The sequence below is a fragment of the Cyclopterus lumpus genome, chromosome 13, assembly GCF_009769545.1.
Source record: "Cyclopterus lumpus isolate fCycLum1 chromosome 13, fCycLum1.pri, whole genome shotgun sequence".
Taxonomy (NCBI): domain Eukaryota; kingdom Metazoa; phylum Chordata; class Actinopteri; order Perciformes; family Cyclopteridae; genus Cyclopterus; species Cyclopterus lumpus.
Window position 1 is genome coordinate 2,929,926 of NC_046978.1, and position 21,396 is coordinate 2,951,321.

The window sequence follows — 21,396 nt, forward strand, 5'->3', positions numbered from 1 at the left end:
TGACAGATTATTTGTGATTGGGATTTTTTGTGATCTGTCCACAAAGTCATCACAGTGTGTTCTGGGGGAAAATGCCCTTATGATAAATACAACTGCTTAGACTTTACACACACACATGCACACACACATACATGCACAGTCCTGGTCCTGAAAGCGAGTAGACCAAATAGATAAGACAGCATACGGTTGTTGCATATGTGCTGCGACTAACGATTATTTTCATTGTCGATTGTTTTCTCGATTAAGCGACTGGTTGTTGGTCCATAAAATATCATAAACTGGAAAATGTTGATCATTGTTTCCCAACACCCAAGATGACTTCTTCAAATATCTTGTTTTGACAAAATCCTAAAGATATTCAGTTTATTGACACAAAAGAATAAAGAAACCACAACATAGGTGCTGATTAATTTAGTAGTTGACGACTAATCGATCAATCGCTACAGTTCACGTTGCATTACTCAAATTGCAGAGAGAAAAATAAAAATAAAAATAAAACTTCTCTGTGATAAATGACCCGTAGATTGCAGTAAACAATCAACTGTGTCAGAGGTCAACAGGCTTAAACATTTGTTTTCTATTTACCTCTTTCTCCCTGTGTGTCTCTGTTTATTTGCTCGAGTAGAAAGAGTTTTGCAAATAAGGTTAAAGTAAACAAGAAAGCGGGGGGACTGACTCGTGTTTCCAATGATTGTGAGCACACAGCCCGTCATTACTTTTTCATTCTGTCCTCTCACACCACAGAGGCAACATGAGGCTGTGGGCCATCCTGCTGCTGGCTCTGCTGGCTCAAACCGTTGCTGCAGACGGTAAGTACAACATTAAGAATCTCTTTTAAAGTTCAGAGAAGTATTTGTAGTGAGCAATTAGAAGAGTGTTTCTGGTTGTTGTTCATCCTTCAGTATTATCAATGTTCAGTAAGGTTTGCTAATCTGTGTGTCAAATGTTCTTAACATTTAATAAAAAAACTATCCTATCTACACAAGTATACAATTGTTTCCGTTAGGACTGCTACTAACAATTATATTAATAATAAGTTAATCTGATTATTTCAACAATTTTAAAATTAATTTAAAATTGAAGTTTATAAAATGGTAGCAAATAGTGAAAAATAGGGATGTCTTCAAAAGACTTGTTGTGTCCAGCAGTCCAAAAAATCTACATTTATTCAAACTTAAAACTATAACACTGTGAAAAAAATAGCAACTATCACATTTATTGCCTTTTTTAAATTAATGACTTAAAAAAATAGAATAATCTTTTAATCAATTAAGTGTTTGTTTCAGCACTAATTACAATTGTGAATACAAACAGGGTACAATAAGCAGGCATTTAACATACAAAGACGGTTATAATGAAAACAATAGTATTCGTGATAAAGAACAACATATCCCATGAGTCTTTGCCATGGACATGATATCAAAGCCTAAATATAACTTTATTTATTATCAAAGGAGTACATTCATATGGTTTAGAGGAGCAAAGAATACACAAATAAAACACTAGAGCTAATCAAGCTCTCTTTCTCTCTTTCCTCCTCAGAGTCCTGTATGGGACGCTGTGAGAATGGCTTTAACTCTCAGAAGAAGTGCCAGTGTGACTCCATGTGCAAGTATTACCGGAGCTGCTGCTCTGACTTTGAGGTCACCTGTGGCATGACGAGTAAGAAACCTCTCAGCTCATAATAACTCAAAATCAAAATGGTGCACTGAAAGATGGTCACTGACATCACTTTTCTCTCTCAGCTCGCGGAGACACGTTTGTGTTTGCAGAGGATGATGATGGTGAGCTGTTTGAAGGTACCAGTCCACCGCCTAGACGTTCAGCACACGGCAAGGCTTTTGTTGTCAATGATCAACTGAAGCCAACACTGCAGCCCATTTTAGAATTTGGTCGCAGACCACCGCCCCATCCAGAAACAGCACCAGAAATGACCAAACCTCCTCGACTGATGGAAACCATACTTCAGAAAACCCCTGTTACACAGAAGACCCCAATTTCACAGACAGTCCCACCTACACAGATGATTCCCAGCACAACTAAACCTTCTGCGACTGATGCAGCAGCTGAGACGACCACTGTTCCCATCACAACAGCTGCCACCACTGAAGCCCCGGACCCAGACGCTGTGGTCTGCAGTGGGAGGCCTTTTCACTCCTTCATGCAACAAAAAAATGGCTCCATATTTGCCTTCAGAGGTGAGTGATCACCTCATGTTCAAATGTAGTAATCTGACATTTGATCAAAGAGCAACACTTGAAGTATACGATCTTTGTGTTGTGGTGGAACATGCCTATGAACCTCTGTGCTTTTTTTCTATAGGGGAGTACTTTTTTGAACTGGACCAGAAGTCAGTGCTTCCTGGTTATCCAAAGCTCATAAAAGACGTGTGGGGCATCAGCGGGCCAATTGATGCTGCCTTCACCCGCGTCAACTGTCAAGGGAAGACTTATATCTTCAAGGTGGGAACAAAAAATGTCTGGTTTTGATAAATCATGCATATCACACCCCTGTTGTAATAACATACTATATATACATATACATATATATATATGTATATATATATACATATATATATATATATATATATATATATATATATATGTATTAGTGCTGGGGAAAGATGAACAAAATGAATCGATTAATCGCATGATTTTTCTGTGATTAATCGCATTATGCGCAGAATTCAAGAATGAATTAAAAACCTGGCACAGTCCCGCCGTGCTCTGGCACGCACGCAAGCAGTAGAGAGCAGTATGAGCCTCAAGACGCACCGTTGATTTGTATGAAACAGAGCGGACTACAAAGATGGCGGCAGGGTTAGTGAAACTGCTTTATTGTTTCAGAGGCTTTACAGACTAAAAGTCCCCTGCACAGTAAATTCCAGCTGTGTTTTTTTTTTTTTTGCTAGACCTGTTCAGAATTTGTTTTTAAACAGATTCATATTCTGTATGCTAACTTCTGATAACATTACTTTAAAATAAAAGTGTGTAATACACTAGTTTTTAATTCATTCTTGAATTTTGCGCATAATGCAATCGCTGTTAAATCATGCGATTAATCGATTAATTTTTTTCACCTTTGCCCAGCACTAATATATATATATATATATATATATATATATATATATATATATATATATATATATATATATATATAATGTATTGTTGAAAAAATCTTCAACAGGGAGACAAGTACTGGAGGTTTGAAAACGGCGTTCTGGATGATGACTATCCTCGAGATATCGGCGTGGGCTTTGACAACATTCCCGATCATGTGGATGCAGCGTTTGCTCTTCCTGCTCCTGGGCACAATGGAAAAGAGAAGGTCTATTTTTTCAAAGGTACAGCTAGACATTACGCAACATATACAGACATTTGTATAGAATATTTTGATGAAAATACTTATCCTATACCAAACATAAAGTTACTTCTTGTTGCTTCCTACAGGGGATCAGTATCACATGTACGAGTTTTTGCACCAGCCGTCCCATGAGGAGTGCATCACCATGTCGGAGAGTTCTCCATCCACGTTGTTCAGGCGCTACACTGAACTGTACTACAACAACTATGAACGTAGTATCGTTGAGCTCTTCTCTGGCTGTGAGTTGTGGCATTATAGATTATTTGTATCTTTTTGAAGGTGCTGGCAGGTGTTGTACAGCTTCATGTTTTTCTAACCTTCTTCAGTGCCTCAGCATCACAACAAACACCACTTCATTGACAGGGACTGGAAGGGCCTCAAGTCTCCAGTGGATGCCGTCATGGCCGGCAGAATGTACGTGCCTCCCTTGAGGTCCACACGACGCCGCAATGATGCACGGCCTGACCAGCAGGGGGGTCAACAGCGAGGCCAGCAGTGGAACCAGCAGTACCAGCAGTATGGACAGCAGTGGGACCAGCAGTATGGACAGCAGTGGGGTCGAAGGAGGCAAAGCCGCTCACCCGGCTGGGGGTCCATGGCTGAGCGGGGGATGAACATGGGCCAGGAATTTGCAGAAAGGGGAATGGAAATGGGTCTGAGGTTGGCAGAGAGGAGGATGGAGATGCAAGAGAGGCTCGGACGAGACTGGGACAGACAGTGGAATCAAGACTGGGACCAGCACAGACGAAGAGATGGTTACCGTCAGAACAACAGAGGCAACTATGACTCCAGAGACGACAGGACATATTGGGAGTCCATCCAGGGGATTCTGCCCATACAGAGTGTCTACTTCTTTAAAGGAGGTAATACAGCAGGGACAGATTCATCAGCAGTGCCATTTAGGTTGATAATAGTCATACAAAACAATTTAACAAAATAAATGCTCCCATAATATCCATTGCTTTATCTAAGTTCAAGGGTGAGGTGGTCTCAGTAACCCCAGGAACATGTTTCAGCTTTCTTCAGACAGACTGATGAAAGAAGACCTTTGTGAAATGAGTTACAGATGTTGAGAGCAGCTGGGAGGGCAGACAGGAACTCATTTTAACTCATTTTCCCCAGCTCTGTCTAGCCACAGACGGCTAATTATAACTAGTTTCACATGATGTGTACTAGTCCACATGACAAAGAAACAGATGCCTAACATCACCGCAGTTCTTGTGTATTTATGCCTGTTTAAGTGATATCTGTGTTTTGATGCCTGCTGACACTGATGACAAGTCTAAACTATTGTTATGTTTTTTACTGACTGAGAGAAAGATTTTCTTCACACAATGTGACCATGAGCTGCTCCAGATATATGAAATTAATGTTGTTTCTGTGTTTTCCAGATACATACTACAGAGTGGACCTCAGGACCAAGAGCGTTGACCTCGCCACGCCTCCATATCCCAGATCCATCGCCAAGTACTGGTTTGGATGTTCAGACGCCTCTGGGGCTGAAAAGTAGTTTTAAATATCTTGGGTATTTTTATATGATCATTTGGACTTGAAGTTGATATCCAAATGATCCTTAATTTTACCCCAAACAGGCTGCGCTGGCTGTTGAAAATCTAACACACTTGCTCAGTGTAACCCATGAATAACTGCTTGTCAACTTTGGCAAATATTCATCAATCAAAGTCCACACACAGCTGCTCTCCACACAACAGTTGGCCTCAACGTGGCCAAAGTTCAACTGGTCGATAATACTCCTCTTCTACTAAATTAAACACAACTATAATGATAATATGAGTAAGCCTAGAAGATACTTATTTACATTTTATTTAAAGGCCACCGTTTTATCTATCTATATATATATATATATATATATATATATATATATATATATATATATATATATATAAAACGGTATATATAACAACTTCAAAATGTTTATTTTCTCCTTAATAATCATAAGCATATATACAGGAAAACATAAAATATAACACAGGGATTATAATAATGCATCCATCAAAGGGTCAGAAACATTTGGCACGTGGTTGTACAGATCTTGAGTAATGAAAAAAAGAAAATCCGTACATTACAATTGCGAGGGTGTTACTCAACAGCAGCATCGTGTGACTGCAGAGGTCAGAGAGCAGTGACAGACAGGACTTTGACTGTAGCTTGTAAACCTGGAAACATTCTTTACGATTCCAGTTTAAGTAGCAGAGAGCAAAATATAATACTACTATAAATATATAGATGTTTAAACAATGTACTGTGTTACTGAGTGAGTCACTCTTTATTGCATATTCACAACCTGTTACAGTCTGTCTTACTTGTATTTGCATCCATGATAAATAAAAACAGCAATCAAAGAACTTAGTTCATGATGCGTTAAGACACAACTCAGATGTCGTAATGTCTTTTTATCTGTTATCTGAGTCGAGAAGCAGACACTCGCCCAGATATCACAGTACTTGTTTGTATACAGTTAATACAACATGGAGAAATAAAAAACACTTATCACACAATTGTCCTTAATAATCGTGTTCATATCAAATTAGAGACACTGATTGCAACCAGTGGCAATGTTAGGAGAAGTTACCAAATTACCACACCTGATATTCTGTTGCTTTGGTTTTATTTATATTTCGATCTTAAATATAAATGTCATGTGTTTAATTTTTGTCCTGTAGAATTTAACCTAAAGGTGAAGGTTTTTTTAATCACAAATAATGAATAAATGTGCATCAATATGCAAGCTGTGTAACAAATAACTCCATAATAAACCCCTAGTTTTCTTTGTGCCTGTAACTTTATAACTGCAGAGTAATAAATATGCAGTTGCGTTTGACTCAGACCTGCTGACGTGCTGTTTCTGAGAAGTTATGAGTGTGTAATCATGACATTTTCATAGCAGGGTTCATCATCCACACCGACCACTGCACCTTTATTGGTGATGACCTCAGTGAGACTCACAGTGTCTCCTGCTGGTCCCACAGTCAGGTAGGTGCCCTCAGTTTTTCCTGCACTAGGGTCACCACTCTCATTCCTCAGATCTGACCCTGGGACAGATGAAACCACCTCTGGCACGCTCTTCAAAACAAATGACAAAGGCCTTTTTGGAGTGCCGCTCTCTGATAATGGAGTGTCATTAGCACCAGCTGTGTCAGCGGAGTTGAGAGCAGCATGCTTTCTCCTGATTGGCTTACATATGCCCACCTCCCCTCCAGGTGGGCCTCCCTCCTCCCACACACTCGCCCGAGCTCCGAGCTTCCTCCTTGGTGGTTTGGTAATCCCTTCAGCTCCTTTAGGCTTGGCCTTGCCAGACTCCTGCTCCCTCTGTCTCTGGAGGCTTCCGATTCGCCGCAGCATGGCTTGAACTGGCCCTTCAGAGCTCGTCTCCGTCTTTGAAACGGGCCTACCTGCCTTACCCACCGTCACATACACTGTGGTGACCTTATTTAAGACCCCCATCTGAGCATCAGATGTCGGCAGCTGCGTACCTTTATGAGCAGCTGTGTTGGACATAGCTCGCCTTCGTCCTGATGCCCCAGGGACATGCAGGGTGGCCCTGGAAGGGGTTCTGTCTACTTCCTGGTCCCCCGGCTCACAGCTGGAATCCTGATTGCCTGTCACCTGCACATCGACTTCATCTTCCCCCTCCTCGCTCTCAGCTCCATCTTCCTCCCCAGTTCTAGCTGCACTCTCCTGACTTTGGAGGGCAGACAGCATCAAAACCCCCCAAGGTGACTTGGGTTTGTTGCGTGGGTGTCCAGGGAGAGCGCCGGGGTCCTGAACCGAGCCACGCCTCTCTTTGGGGCTGAAACGGGTGCCCTCTGCAAAAGAGACAGACGGCCGCTTGGACTTGGCGATGCTGGAGGTGCGAGGGATGTTGAAGGGCGAGGTGATGTCCTCACTGCTGAAGCCGCATGGGTCTAAGAACATGTTACACTTCGAGCTCATCTCGTGGAATTCGCCACCCGCCACCGCCGGGATGTCTGCCAAAGAGAAAGAAACAGAAAAGTCCAGAGATATAAGAAGAGATGGACGGAGAAGTTTGCAGTGGCAGTTCTGTCACCACCAAAATGATAGCAATGTAAGTCTGGTTCATCCCTAATCCTACCTTCTCTTGGCGGGATACAGTAGAGCGCCTCTTCCTCCTCCTCATCACTGTCGAAGGATGACCCCTCAGTCACCCAGCCACAGGAAGGAGGCTCAATGAAACTGTGGTTGAACGTCAGCTCTGGGTCATGGTGAGACACTGTGTGTGTGTGTGTGTGTGTGTGTGTGTGTGTGTGTGTGTGTGTGTGTGTGTGTGTGTGACATGAGCAATATATTAAATAACATAGATAATGTTAGTCAATTTGATACGGCTCATTCTCTATTAAAACGTTTTCTGAAGTTTTATCTTTCAAATATTTCACCAATCTGAACAAAGATGGAGGATACATTTCAAGATAAAAGAATCTATTTCATTTCTTTCCCAGGAAGCTATTTAAACGATGATGATGGTCAACTAAGGACTGTTCCCCTAAAAAAGAGGTTACCTACCGGTGCCCTACACTTTAGCAAGTTACCTAAATATTACTTCAATTCCTCCAGAAAGTAACGGTTTAATAGTACTAAAATATGTCTTAGTAAGGCACCACACTACTGAAAAATAACCAAGCTTTTTGGGAGAAAAGGTTATTCATGTTGAATCCTAAAATAATCCATCTTGAATGTTGTCCTTGCATATATGTGCAACTTTTGTTGTTGAAGAGTTTGTACACAATCCATGAATTACATGTGACATTACATTAAGCAGCATTCTACTACAAATACTGTGCTGCAGGACTGACCAGTGACACGAGGGAGGCCAGAGGACCAATCAGAAATACAGGGGATGGCAGCACCGATGTTAGCCAGGACGCTGTAAACGTGATATTTCATCCGCACTGACCAGCCTCCATCAGCCACAGTCGCACTGGAAGACAGAAGGTTCATATTGTACGAATTTCACACTTTTGCACAGTGCCTCAGTTGAATTTGTCATTTCAATCCTTGGTACTGAATGTCTTGCCACCATTTAAAATGTCATGATAATATCACAAATGCCATGTTATGGAAGAATTATTAAGTTAATACTTCCAGATTCTGAGTGTCGTTACATGAATAAGTCTCTGTTCTTTTCGGGAAAAGCTTACTGCTAGTCGTGGCTCAAAATTCCAAGTGACATAGAAAAGGGTAAGGTTTGCCATTCTACAAAATGAGATGAAAGTGAGAGACAGACCTGTCTTTGCCATCAACAGGACCTCCTCCACAACACAAACAGCAGCAGAGCACAGCAAGGAGCAACAGGAGCAGAGGAACAAGCACACCTGCTAGTACAGCAGCTCTGCCACCTGATATAGGCACACACACACACACACACACCAAACACATCAAGAAACATCTGATGCCCTTCAGGGTCACACACTAGTTCATACACCAGCATATGCAGATGCTATTGGATGGATGGACATACTGTTGGGACAGACACCAGTGACTGGGTCGCAGCTGTCCCCTTCACTACAGTCACAGGCTGAGGAACAGTTGAGGCCAAACTGCAAGGCGGGGCAGCTGCTGTTACAACTGGGGAAAAAACAGTCATGCAATTACATCACCACAGCAAAAGATATAATCTATTTTAGGGGACAGTGAAAATACTGCGGGGGACCACAGTGTTTTGCATATTTTAACCTGCTAACCTAACATTTCATACAAGGTGACACTACTGACCAATCTGCATTTACTTTAATTATGTCTTGCTGTGAAAAGTCTCCTTCATTGGGTTTAAGATACAAAACCAATTTGTTTTATGGGTTTGATCTCATGAAAACACACAGAAGTGCTGCAATGGTAATGTACGTTTCAGTTTAGTGGTTTATGGGTTAACGCATGCAAAACCTTTTAAAACAAAGTATAGTGTATGTATCAATTAGCAGCATAGATTTAGGGGATGTTTGTTTTTGAGTTGGCCTAGTCATTTTAGCTCAAGCTTTGTTAAAACCTCAAATGGAGTATCACTGGAAAGCATTTCTCTCAGTTTAAATATTTGCACACAAATGTATAATATATGCTCCAGCCTTAAAAATAAAGGCCCTTTTCAATCTGCTGACAGTGCACTTCCCACTCACCTCTCTCCCTGAAAGCCCGGCTGACAGACACATCTTCCTGTCACATGATTGCAGTCACCATGGAAACAAGGGCTACACAGGGAGCTGCAAGCATCTCCAAACGTCCTGTTCGAGCAGGCCTCCTCACACCTGGGGACAGGGAGCCATGACCAAGTACACAAATAAGCATTGCACATTGATTTCTAATCCTATACTTTAACACCACAACATGTGTCACAATTTAAACTGATTTACTCTGTTTTTGTGGATATCGCTTCACACATATACGCCCTAATGGGCATTGCAGGCAGAATAATACTTTTCTTTCCATTTTCATCAGACTCATTTTACAGTCCATACACACTGTAACGCTGGCGACTTTAGAAACGGGAAGACGCAAGCAGAGACAAGATCAGCTTCACGCATACTTAACTTTAACCATCACCAAAGGATTTATACCACACCCTTGGGTTTGCATGTATTAGCACATTAACTATAAACTGCAATTTACTTTAAGTTACAAGCTATTTTTTCCACCGCATATTTTGATAAATCCACAACTGATCCGGTAACCTTCACCGTGACTTAAGTACAACAAGATCAAAAGTGCTCATGTACGCCTAAAACATGCATGCACACCTGGGTCCAGTCCATCCAGGGTCACACCTCCAGCATTTCCCAGTTTTGGGGTCACAGGGCTCATTATTCCTGCAGCGTGGACACTTCTCCTGGCAGCCGTCTCCATAAGAACCAGACGGGCACGGGCGGTCGCATTGTGTGCCATTCCAGCCGGATTCACAGGCATCACAGGAGCCATCGGTGTCAGAGCAGAGCTGCTTGTCTTTACAGAAACCACAGCTGAGGACAAGAGACAAAAACAGAGAGAGTCACAGGTATTTAAACAAACAAATGTATCTACGGACACCCACCTCATTTGACATCCACTCCCGTACTTCCCAGCCTCACAGGGCTGGTTGCAGAAGATACCCTGGTACCCCGGGTGGCACAGGCACTGCCCCTTGGCCGGGTCACAGCTGCTGTGTGTGAGGTCACAGTTACATCGCCGGTCACAGCTGGGTCCCCACCAGCTTGTCTCGCACTCACACACACCGGTACGTTGGTAACATGGCGACAGGTAGCAGTTGCAAGTGGCAGGACATTTGAGCCCCCAGTGACCCCTGTGACACTGACACCGGCCCGTTAGCTGGTCGCAGCCGGGGCCCGCAGAGCCCCCGCTGACGCACTGGCACGGCTTGGAGCAGGTTGGCGTCCACCAGCCCTCGTTGCAGCTGCAGTTTCCGTGGACGGGGTGGCAGTGGCCGTGCCGGGCGCACTTGCAGGCGTACTGACACAGTGGACCCCAGCGGTTGGGGTTGCAAGTGCATTCACCAGTGACGGGGTGACACTGGCCGTGTGGGTAACACGGACACACCTGGCGACAGTCTGGAGCCCAGAACTCAAGAGGACAGCCTGGTGACCAACAAACAATGCAAATTAACACAGATACTGAGCAAAACAACTAATTTATAGTGGTGGAATGTAACTTTAAGAACATTTACTCAAGCACTGTACTTCAGTACCATTTAGAGGTACTTGGGTTTAAAGTGAATTTTTCCATTTTATGATACTACTTCTACTCCATTTCAATTTAGACAGAAATGTTGTTGTGTTTTTTTTCCTCCACTACATTTGACAGCTATAATAACTAGTTTCTTTTCAAATTAGGAGTTTTCACATAAACATATGATAAAGATTAAACCATAGGCTCCTAACCTTTTTGTCTTGTGACCCCTCACAAAAAACGCAGTGTCCCAATTCAGATATTTATGAGTTGTTAAAGGTTCGACTAAACCCCTCCAAACTTAAATATGTACTAGTTTATAATGTAATTTCACAATAAATGCATTATTAGTATAATTTTAAGTGACTCTTAATGGTCATTGTTCCACAATGCACTAACTAAATCAAACTGACATGTCAATGTATTGATGCTAAGAAGCTCTTGTTGTGTAACTCACGTGTTTTACAGTGAGCTCCGTAGTAACCAGGTGGGCAGCGACACACTCCAGGATACACACAGATCTCATCCTTCAGGCAGGCCTGCTCTCCCTCACACACGGCTACACACACACACACACACACACACACACACACACACACACCATCGAGTGAAACACCAAGAAAACAAAGCAAATACTGAGGCATTAAAGCATAATTCTTGCTTCTGTCCATTAGAGTAGTTAAACTCACGTATGGTGCACTCTTTTCCCTCTTGACGCCACCCAGTGCAACAGACCAAGGTTGAAGGGAGCCTAAATACACAGAAAATAATCAAATTAGTGTGACAAATCTCAAACTAGCCTGAGAAACCAATTAAAAGGAGAAGAAGATATCCAGATGTGGCCTGTATTCAGACTGAGGAGCTGTCCAGCTCAGTCCTAAACTCCATAGAGCTCTTTGAGAAAAACCTCTGCTCAAAGGAACTAGTTAGTCACAAGAAGAGTACTAATATTGGGATCTTTGAAAATCCAAACCGTAAAAAGGTGTGAGTGGCGGTAAAGTTATACCTGATATTGTGGCAGACGTTCCTCCCAGTAGGATCCAGTGTTTGGGAGGAGGACAGCGAGCAGCAGAGCAGAGCACTGAGAGCTCTGAGGAGAAACTTCATGTCCACAGTCCAAAACCAAAACCCAGCAACCAAATATCTTTCACGTTTGTGTCCAGTCTGTTCCCGACTTTGTTCTCTCCTCCCAACTGGTTATCCTTTCAGTCAGAGGGAACACAATGAGAGGTAGTATCTCTCTTCCTGTCTACCTTCCACCCTTACCTTCTTCTTTCTCTCCAGTGAGTCTTCTTGTGGCTCCACTGCAGCCAAAGAGGTCGAAGCCCCCGGGTTTCCTCTTCCCATTTCCTGGGGAAGTCAGAGCCACTTCCTTCTATTCAGCCAGACACAGAGCTTTTTAAAGATGGTCGAACACTAACACGCAAAACTCGCCGCACACACTACAGGGGCTCGCACAAACACACGCCCCTGATGGTCACCTTTTCCCCAGAATCTATTGTTGAGTCTTCCAGGACATGATGAACGCCTTCGTCCTCCTTATAAGTCTTGAAAGTCAGTACAAAGTTGACCACGTGATCACTTTGAGCTCCTGCTTTATTTCAATAGCCGTACTGTTTGGTGCACAATGCCATTATTAAGATATAGTCTTTTCTTGAATTGTGGGGAAAAAATGCAGAGATCATTTCTTTTTTAAGGGATTTTATTGAATCTTCAAACCTCAACAAAACAGAAAATCCACGTTTTTAATTGTTTTTTTAAATCATATTTCATCAAAACAATTCACTCATGTGACAATTGACATCTTAAATCTGTTTTGTCAGCAAAAACATGCTTACAAAAATTTATTGTGAACACAGTTTTTAGGAAAACATTAGAAGGTCATATCTTGTCTCCCCACTTGTCTGTCTTTGTCTGAGTAGTGTTATGATCAGATTTAAAGGTTCAGAGTGTAGTATTTGGCGGCAACTATGGGTGAAGTTGCAGATTACAACCAACGGAAAGCCAAGCGTGGTGAATGGCTATAGCCGGTGTTTGGTTTGTCCATTCTGGGCTACTGTAGAAACATTGCAGCCGGCTCTGTGAAGAGGACCCGCTCTAGCTATGTACACACAAACAGCTCATTCTAAGGTAAGGGAAACACAAATATTCTTATTTTTAGGTGATTATACACTAAATAAAACATATTTATGAATACTAAATTCAATTTCTGACAAAATAGATCCTGCAAAATACTACACACTGTTCCTTTAAGAGGGAACAGAGTAAAGTAACCTGTCATTAGAGGCGTGTACTGTACAGACAGAATGACACATACTGTACATATACACATGGACATGTATGGCACCAGCATCCAACACACACTAGCCAAGGGCTTTGTGCAAGGACGGAAGATTAGGAAAATATATTTTAAAACAATACATGCAGTAAATTAAGGCTCACTGGATTAAAATGCACTCACTGCTGGAAGAAATCATGAAGTTAACATGCAAACACAAGTTAACAAATGGCTTAAACATCCCCCAACTGAGGTAAAAGTCAGTTGATATAATAGTTGTAAAATCTTGATTGTAATTAAATAAACCGACAAACAGATGTGAACTTAACATACTCACTGTTTCAATATTACTGGAGGGGAGAGTTTCATATACATGTCTTTGGTTGTTGTTAAAGAAGTTTGAGGATCTATATAAATATATATATATGCGCAATAACCCATTTTGCACTTTCTTCATGATAAAAAAATACATTAAAAGATTGTTGTATTTATCATACATGAAATTATCTTTTTTTGTGGTTAAAAAGTATCCCTTAGTATGGTACACTGTACCGTATATGCTGTATTACTAGCATACTATATGTACTTTTTGATCACTTCTGTGAAACATTAAGGGTACCAAGAGTAAGAATGAAATAAATGAAAGAGGAAATGAAAGCAGCCAAGTTTGTTCACTTCCATTCACTTTCTTTTCCCACATAGTCCTTTTGTGTGATACACATTGGGGCTGCGTTCACATGTCCACGTGATTTTTTGTCCTGAACCACATTTGATGTCCCAAGCTGAGGAAGAAGTCTTGTCTGAGGGAAGAAGGGCGTCTCACAGCGTGACCTCTGTGGTCAGTACCAGGCTCAGGGGGACGGTCCCAGCCCCGTCTCATCAGTGGTCTCTGAGTCTCCGATGATTTCCCAGCTGGAGGCGGAGTTGCTCATGTGGGTGTGACTTTGGCCGCTGCCCGACCGCGTCAGGAAGCCAAAGCTGCAGCCGAAAGAGTAGTAAAGACAGGTCTGAGGTCAGATCTGCTGTCAGGGATTACAGCTAAATATAGTCCAGGATTGAAAAAGATCTCAGGACAGTGACAGCCTCAGCAGAGCGAGAGAGAGATGAAACCAATGCCTTAAATCACAGATAATGTCTGCTGGCTTGTTATTGCTCTTTGCATTTAATGAGGGTTGTAACGCATCTGTAGTCCAAGTGACGATGCAAAAAAATGCTAAACAGATATATTCGACTGATATATTGTCTAATAAAGCCAAAAAGCATATAAAATCCTGACCCGGCTGTACTTTCAGTCCTGAACAGACAGGAATTGTCAAGTACATTCTTCACTTAATCACATTCTCAGTCAGGAGGTCCACATTTTTAAGTATTTTCCCAAAGTTGCTATGGAAATACGATTTCCTTCACTGCAAGTTAGACCCTGGAGGACACAGTCCTTATTCCTCAATAGTTGAAGCGGGTTAACATCCTCTATCTTAATATTTGCCCATTTCTGAGAAAACATTCAAATTCAATTTTGTTGATTTTCTGAAATACAATGGGGTAAATATGCTTGTGTGTTTTGGTCACTTTGTTTGATTTAACACTGTAAAGCTGTGCGTGCAATGAAAGCACTGTGGTTTACAGTCTGAGCGGTGCAGTGGAACAGTGAAGGTCAAAGCTGTACTCACAGGTTTCGAATGCGTGACTCAGCGGGTTTGTCAGTGCCGTCAACCTCAGAGCCATCGACTTCTGTCTGCCCAAACAGAGAACCCCTCTCCTCATCGTCACTGAAGAAACAAACTGGGATGAAAACCTTCTCCTTTGAACATATTTACACACTGGCCCATTATTTCTGGATAAGATGTGATGAGTGTTTTTTTAAGAGAGACCTGCTGCTGCAGTCGTTTTCACCAAAGCCGAGCATCTTTGCCTTAATGAGCTTTCTCCTTTTTTTAATGGCAGAGCGGACAGCTTCCAACAGGAAACCTGGACACCTCTCTTCATTCAGGATCTCCCTGCAAAAACACACAATCATTTTCATTTAAACATCAAAATCATATACACATACACACACACACACACACACACACACAGAGAGTAGACCTACCTCTGATAGTAGTTGAGCTCCTCCTGCACCAGGAACAGGTTGGTTTTGAGCTCGTTGCGCTCGAAAATGATGTCACGCACCTCCTTCTTGGTGAAGCACGGTCGATCGGGATCCTTCTGGTCGTCTGTCGACTTTTTCTTGGACTCGGGAGCTGTTTTACTCGAACAGGACTGATGGGAGAACACAGAGACTTTAGTCCGCCAGTGAAAACGAACACCCCAGTCGCTCCTCTACACCCAGACACAAAGTGGGGTGAAAACAGTTTGCACACTGCTTTGTTTTGGTGTGCTCATGGAACTACCAGTACACACACTGCTGAGTACATCGCCGCCACTCTGCTCCCCAGGCAGACAGCTTGGTGAGTTTACTTTGGTGTTTGGTAAGTTTACTTTGGTTTGGGGCAAGATTGTATGAAGTGACTTATAAGGCGGCTTTGAGCCGTTTGCTTGCATTCATCGTTGCTTGTTTTTTAGTTAAAATGGTGTGTATACGATGCCTTACAGGCCAATGGTGTGGAGACGGGGGTTCAGACAATTATGGGTTGTATTCATTCAATCACACAATACAGCACCTTTGTAGTTTGAGTAGTAGTACCCTTTTTTACAACTTTACCATTAATGACATTTTGACTTGCAGCTGAGGGATTTTTTACATGAAATAAAGGACACATGAATGAAGGGTTTATGAGTCATGCATACAGGAATGTTGCTGTTGCTTTGGTCCAGCTGTGTTTGGAGGTTTTCTATCTCTTGGTTTTTCTCTTTCAGGTCGGCCTCCATGTCGGCCTTCCTCTCCACGGTGCTCTTCAGTTGGGCCTGCATCACGCTCTGCTTGTGTCGCAGCTCCGCATTCATTTTCATGAAGCGCTCCAACTGCTCCTGGAGCTGCACACACACACAAACACACACACACACAGACTACTTTAATCATAACCGTGACCTACTAAAAAGGTTAAACGTCAAACAAATAGTTTCCATATTTCCCACCAGGTATAAATATAGTTAAACTCTAAAGTAACAAGCCAACCAAAAAGACAATCTATCATAGTGGGTGAAAATGTCTCCACGTGTGGAATTTGGAGCAACGGTCTGGGGGACGGAAAGAAGGAAGAAGGACAAGGAAGGAAACCATACAAGTGTAGCATTCATTCTAAGGATGAAAACTATTCTAGGCATTCCTTTCAGCAAACGGGGAAACTAGTTTAGTTGAACATGAGCTGTCTTTTTTCAGATTTGAGTCAACTGACTGGTAGCCAAAACCTAAGTATTAACAACACAGTTATGGCTGCTATTTAAAATCAAGTGATATACGTGCCTGAACACACAGAGACTTGTGCAAACACTACAACAACACACCCAGTGGCTGTGTGGGGGTGAAAACTATGCCCAGACTTGTGTTAAATGCAGCTTAATCCTCAACCAGTTACTATGCAGACGATCTCCGGGCTCTTACTCTTTCCCTGACACACTCCTTGTCTTCTAACGTGTTTATTTGTGTGGGTTACATGATGTAGCTTCTCTTTTGATGCTGCATGTGTTACACAACTGTGTAATTATGTGAGAACAAATTTTATAAAAACATAATTTTAACAAAGAATGAGATAATAAACATTATTGTTTCTATGAAGCCTTTCAGGAAACCAACCTTTGTAGCCACAGCCATAAATATTATAAAAGTGTTTGTGTGTTATAGGTGTTGTGCACTCCAGTTAAGACAACTTTCCTCTTCAGGCTAGAAACCAAGTGACCGCCAGCTGCCATCAGCTGTTTGATCAATTAAATTATGAAAATGTGTGAAACATTAGTTGAGAGCTGCTATCCGTCAATGTGTTGATACGCAGAAGAGTCGCCATAAACATTTGGGTTTGTTTTTTCCTCACCGCCTCTGCCTCTTTGGAAATGGTGGTTATCTCCTGGACTTTGGCCCTCAGCTCATCTCTCTGCTTGTCCACCACCTCCTTCAGCTTCAGCATCACCTCTCGCTCCTGCCGCTGGGCACGGTCTGCACACACAAACACACAAACAAAAAGGGTCAGGTCAATAACAGTGGCCTGAAATGTACATCCTGTTTGAGAAACCTTTTTTACACTGACTGCTGGCTACACTTGTTGTTGTAAATTTAGAGTAAAGATCATCAATTGATGAAAAAATTAAGATATGAAATAGGTAGTGTTATATTGTTGCATTAAATAGTTAATTGATGGTTAACAAAGCCACTTTACTGATCTGTAAAGTTGTATAATCTATTGTGTAATAAACTATTCCTGGGAAATGTGAAAAGTAGAAACTACCTTCATTCAAGACATTCTTACAATTTACATGGAGAAAAATATTACTAATAAATATGAATATGACCATGTAGATAGTGGTCAGAGCATAGTACAAATCATGCCTTCTTCTTCAAGAAAATGTGCAATAATTAACATGAAAAAGAATAAATCTACACATAACAGGTTATTTATACATTCTAACTAACTATCATAATCAAAGTGTGGCACACAATCTTGATGTTTTAGACTGAGAGGTTCATTTAACCCAAATTAAAATATGAAAAAACAGTATCAGTATCTCTCACTTGCTTCAAGTAACTTGCCCCACAGATTGTTTTGGTTTTATGTGCCCGGGTTTTGAGATATGCAGCTCAAAAATAATAGAGGTAAACAGAATTTCTTTGTAGTGCTCACTGCTCCAAAACATTGGAAAATTGTAACAACGTTTTTTCAGCAACAAAGTGACAGTGTATTATTTAGAGTGCAAAATTAAGGTGCGTCTTTTAAACCATATTCAACAGTCCCTTCATATTAAAATCTTGGGCAGAAACTGAAATAATCAGCAGCACATTTGAACTTCAATTCAATTCAGAGTGAAGCATGGGAGCCCGACAGAGTCACATTCATAACATAAAATTAATGATCACGTTCACCTGCCACATCGCCTCGTCAAATAAATCCCGAAAGTATTAAGACATCATGTTTTTCCTGTCAGTGCAAGAAGATTTTGCCAACTATCAAAACAAAACATATTAAGTAGCTGTCAAATGTAAATTAGGTGAACCAACAAGTACTTATTCATCTAGAAATCATTATAATAACATAAGTCCTCTCCTACCTGTGACCAGTTCACCCTACAAAATAACTGCACTGTAAACATAGCAACTACCAGTTTGACTACTTTCAGCCTCAGTGCACATGACTGGTAACCCACTGCTAATGTTAAGTCATTGCTTGGGAAGCAATACTCATGGAAAGTACAGTTTCATACAAAACTACATCGCCAAATGGCCTCAAAGTTGCTTTGTTTAGATAAGAGCTCATGCCAACCCTGGGTGAGTCTGTGTCCTCTAGGGATCACCAGGGCACTCCATTCAGATTCAATTCTCAAGCATTGAGGTACAAAGAATGCTAGATGTTTGATGTGATATCCACAGTTATTTGTTTTATTTTATCTTTTGTAACACACTCTGGGTATAGAGAGCCATCCTAAAATAACCAAGGCTACACCATTTCTAGTTTTGATAGTCCACTCAAGTCTCACAGATGAAAGAAATACTCATGGTACCCTCAGGCTTTAGGAAATGTTAATGTGCATCTCCATTTTGGTGGAGGGATTTAAACTGTCATTTGAGTATATAAACAATATGTAGCATGCTTTTGCAATGATGTATTTTAGAGAGAAGTAAATTACCCAAATGTCCAGTTTCCAAAAACCTATATATATATATATATATATATATATATGGACCTACCTTCCTGTGCATGGCTGCCCTTCAGTCTGCTTTGCAGCTCCTCTCTTTCCTCCTGGAGCTGCTGTACCTGGGCCTCCAGCTCCTCACACCTCCGTCGCCACTGCTGCTCCTTCTGCTGCAGCTCCTGTTCGAGAGGATGGAAGACGGATTGTAAAACCATAACCTCAGAGACAACAAAAAAGACCTGCTGTAATTGCCCTTTGTGCTTTTAAAATCTCCGGAGCATGTCAATATTTGGCTTCAGCTAAATAAGTTGTGTCCAAGCGGGTGTGTCAGTTTGCTGTTAAGTAAATACAGATGTTTTGTTGATATGTTTCCAACACATCTCAGTAGAACATTCTGACTTCTGAGAACCACAGCTCTTCATTTACTTGTTTGCAATGCACTGATACTACAGATTAAAGTTTATAGAGTTAGACATGCAGATGATGAATACGCACTACCAGAAGAGATGCCATGTAAAGGAGTTCTTTAACCCCGCCCTAGTCGTGTCCTTGAGCAAGACACGTAACCCTGAATTGTTCCCTGGAGCTGTGTCTACAGTGTATGAATGTAACATGATTGTAAGTCTCTTTGGATAAAAGAATCAGCTAAATGACATGTAATGTAATCTCACTACAAAGATCAAAGTCTTCGTAAAGCCTTTAATGTTATGGTTAAAGTATTTAAAACAAGCCTTTTCTTTTTCTTCACAAAAAACATTTCCACAACAATGAAGTTCTTTTGTGTTTATTTAACCATAACACAGCATAGTACACATGGCAGGCTCCTGCTGTGAAAGTACAGTACCAACTTCCCTCTGGCTTTCCTTCACGTTACTCATGTCAAAGCAGCATGTTACTGTTCGTCTGGTTTACGGCATGCATTGTAATTACTTACAACACACTTATAACCCTGTAGCATCATGTGTATGCAGCAGCTGTAGAATGGAGAGTATTCATGTACCAAAATGCACTTAACATTTGCACTTTGGAAGCATTAGAGTAGCTTTCTTTTTTTTGGAGAGAAAATAGTGAGCTATAGTTGAGACCAATATGATTTGTTTTATTTTTCTTTACTTTGCAGAATGAGGGGTTACATATTAGGCCATGTTGCGCAACCATATGGATTCTGCTTGGGGGGCAGAAGGGAGCAACTGAGGTCCTGCTAACCCCTGATACCATGCTTATGTTAAACTAGCTAGTGGCCCACATTTGTTTTTAAATAAATGTATATAAAATAACCGAGTTGTCTGTTTTAACTTTGATAAATACAACGAAGAGCACCAGGAGCATTCAGGCTGCTGTACTTTTACATAAGTAGCTAGCTACATGTGTGACTTAATGGCTTCCCTTAAAGAGCCGATTAGCCAGCTAGCTTCTTTTTAACTGTCGTTAGGTTTATTGTTAACATCCCGTACAACGGGACATTAACCTGGTCTGCAAGACTTTTTGGTTTAGCTCGCGACACATGTGTGACTCGTCGGCGGGGTAACGTTGGTAACGGCCGAATCTCTCGGCTCCTCCGCCCCAACTGTCAATTAACGTTCAGCCGACTCGGTAAGAGTCTCGGCGCGAGGCTGTAACGCCGGTACAACGCAGCGGGCTGGAAGGCGTCGCTCACCCGTATCTCATGTTTGTCGTTGCCCTCGTCGCTTTCTCTCCCCGCACGTTTCTTCTGCTGCTGCAGCTGCAGCGTCTCAAACGTCTTCAGCAGCTCTTCCTCCCGCAGTTTGTGCGCGTGGTTCCTCGACGTGAAGTTCTCCAAGAGCTCGAGCACTTTCACTATTTTCGGCACCAGACCGACGACGTTCTCTTTGCCACAGCCGTCGATCAGTTTCTCCACGTCGGCGCCGATCAGTTTGGCTATTTCATACACGTCGTCCACAGTTAGAGCCGAGAAGGTCCGGTGGAAACAGCCCTCCGAGGTTCTGGTCTCCGGGTGCGCTTCAGGTGCCTCCATGTCCGGACCAGCTCACTTCAACATGCTCCGTGTCTGCTATCGAAAGCGACTCGTCAGCGAGCCGATTATGAATGTGAAAGTTTAAAGTGCACACGTCGTTGAGCCCACGCTGCCGACACGCCTGAACTTGTTTTGCATCTTTTCTTGCACGTTTAATTTTTTTTTCTCAAAATAACAGCCTACCAAATATTATATAAGAACATAGAGTACTCCGCGGTGAACTACACAGTACAAGTCTGGACAGTCTGCTCGCTGCAGGATCCTCCTACTTTACTGACCAATGTAATTAGAG

General features: G+C 42.0%; 3 protein-coding genes across 3 annotated transcripts; 1 reads left to right on the forward strand and 2 right to left on the reverse strand.

Moving 5' to 3' along the window:
- Positions 1-727: 727 nt before the first annotated feature.
- Positions 728-4,873, forward strand: vtna (vitronectin a). Its single transcript, XM_034548797.1, has 8 exons — positions 728-809; positions 1,543-1,662; positions 1,746-2,198; positions 2,323-2,462; positions 3,187-3,343; positions 3,450-3,602; positions 3,690-4,226; positions 4,755-4,873. Exons 1-8 carry the CDS (start codon positions 752-754, stop codon positions 4,871-4,873), a joined length of 1,737 nt encoding a protein of 578 aa, XP_034404688.1. The 5' UTR covers positions 728-751.
- A 520-nt stretch (positions 4,874-5,393) lies between these two features.
- On the reverse strand, positions 5,394-12,447 carry scarf1 (scavenger receptor class F, member 1). The gene is made up of 12 exons (XM_034548616.1): positions 12,319-12,447; positions 12,059-12,254; positions 11,742-11,803; positions 11,510-11,611; positions 10,421-10,961; positions 10,131-10,349; positions 9,513-9,641; positions 8,861-8,967; positions 8,627-8,738; positions 8,196-8,320; positions 7,478-7,615; positions 5,394-7,352 (listed from the first exon to the last, which is right to left on the reverse strand). Exons 2-12 carry the CDS (start codon positions 12,157-12,159, stop codon positions 6,238-6,240), a joined length of 2,751 nt encoding a protein of 916 aa, XP_034404507.1. The 5' UTR covers positions 12,160-12,254; positions 12,319-12,447; the 3' UTR covers positions 5,394-6,237.
- A 299-nt stretch (positions 12,448-12,746) lies between these two features.
- rilp (Rab interacting lysosomal protein) lies at positions 12,747-21,365 on the reverse strand. The gene is made up of 8 exons (XM_034549203.1): positions 20,766-21,365; positions 19,164-19,287; positions 17,299-17,420; positions 16,118-16,303; positions 15,420-15,589; positions 15,202-15,327; positions 15,001-15,099; positions 12,747-14,308 (listed from the first exon to the last, which is right to left on the reverse strand). Exons 1-8 carry the CDS (start codon positions 21,102-21,104, stop codon positions 14,182-14,184), a joined length of 1,293 nt encoding a protein of 430 aa, XP_034405094.1. The 5' UTR covers positions 21,105-21,365; the 3' UTR covers positions 12,747-14,181.
- Between the last annotated feature and the right edge of the window lie 31 nt (positions 21,366-21,396).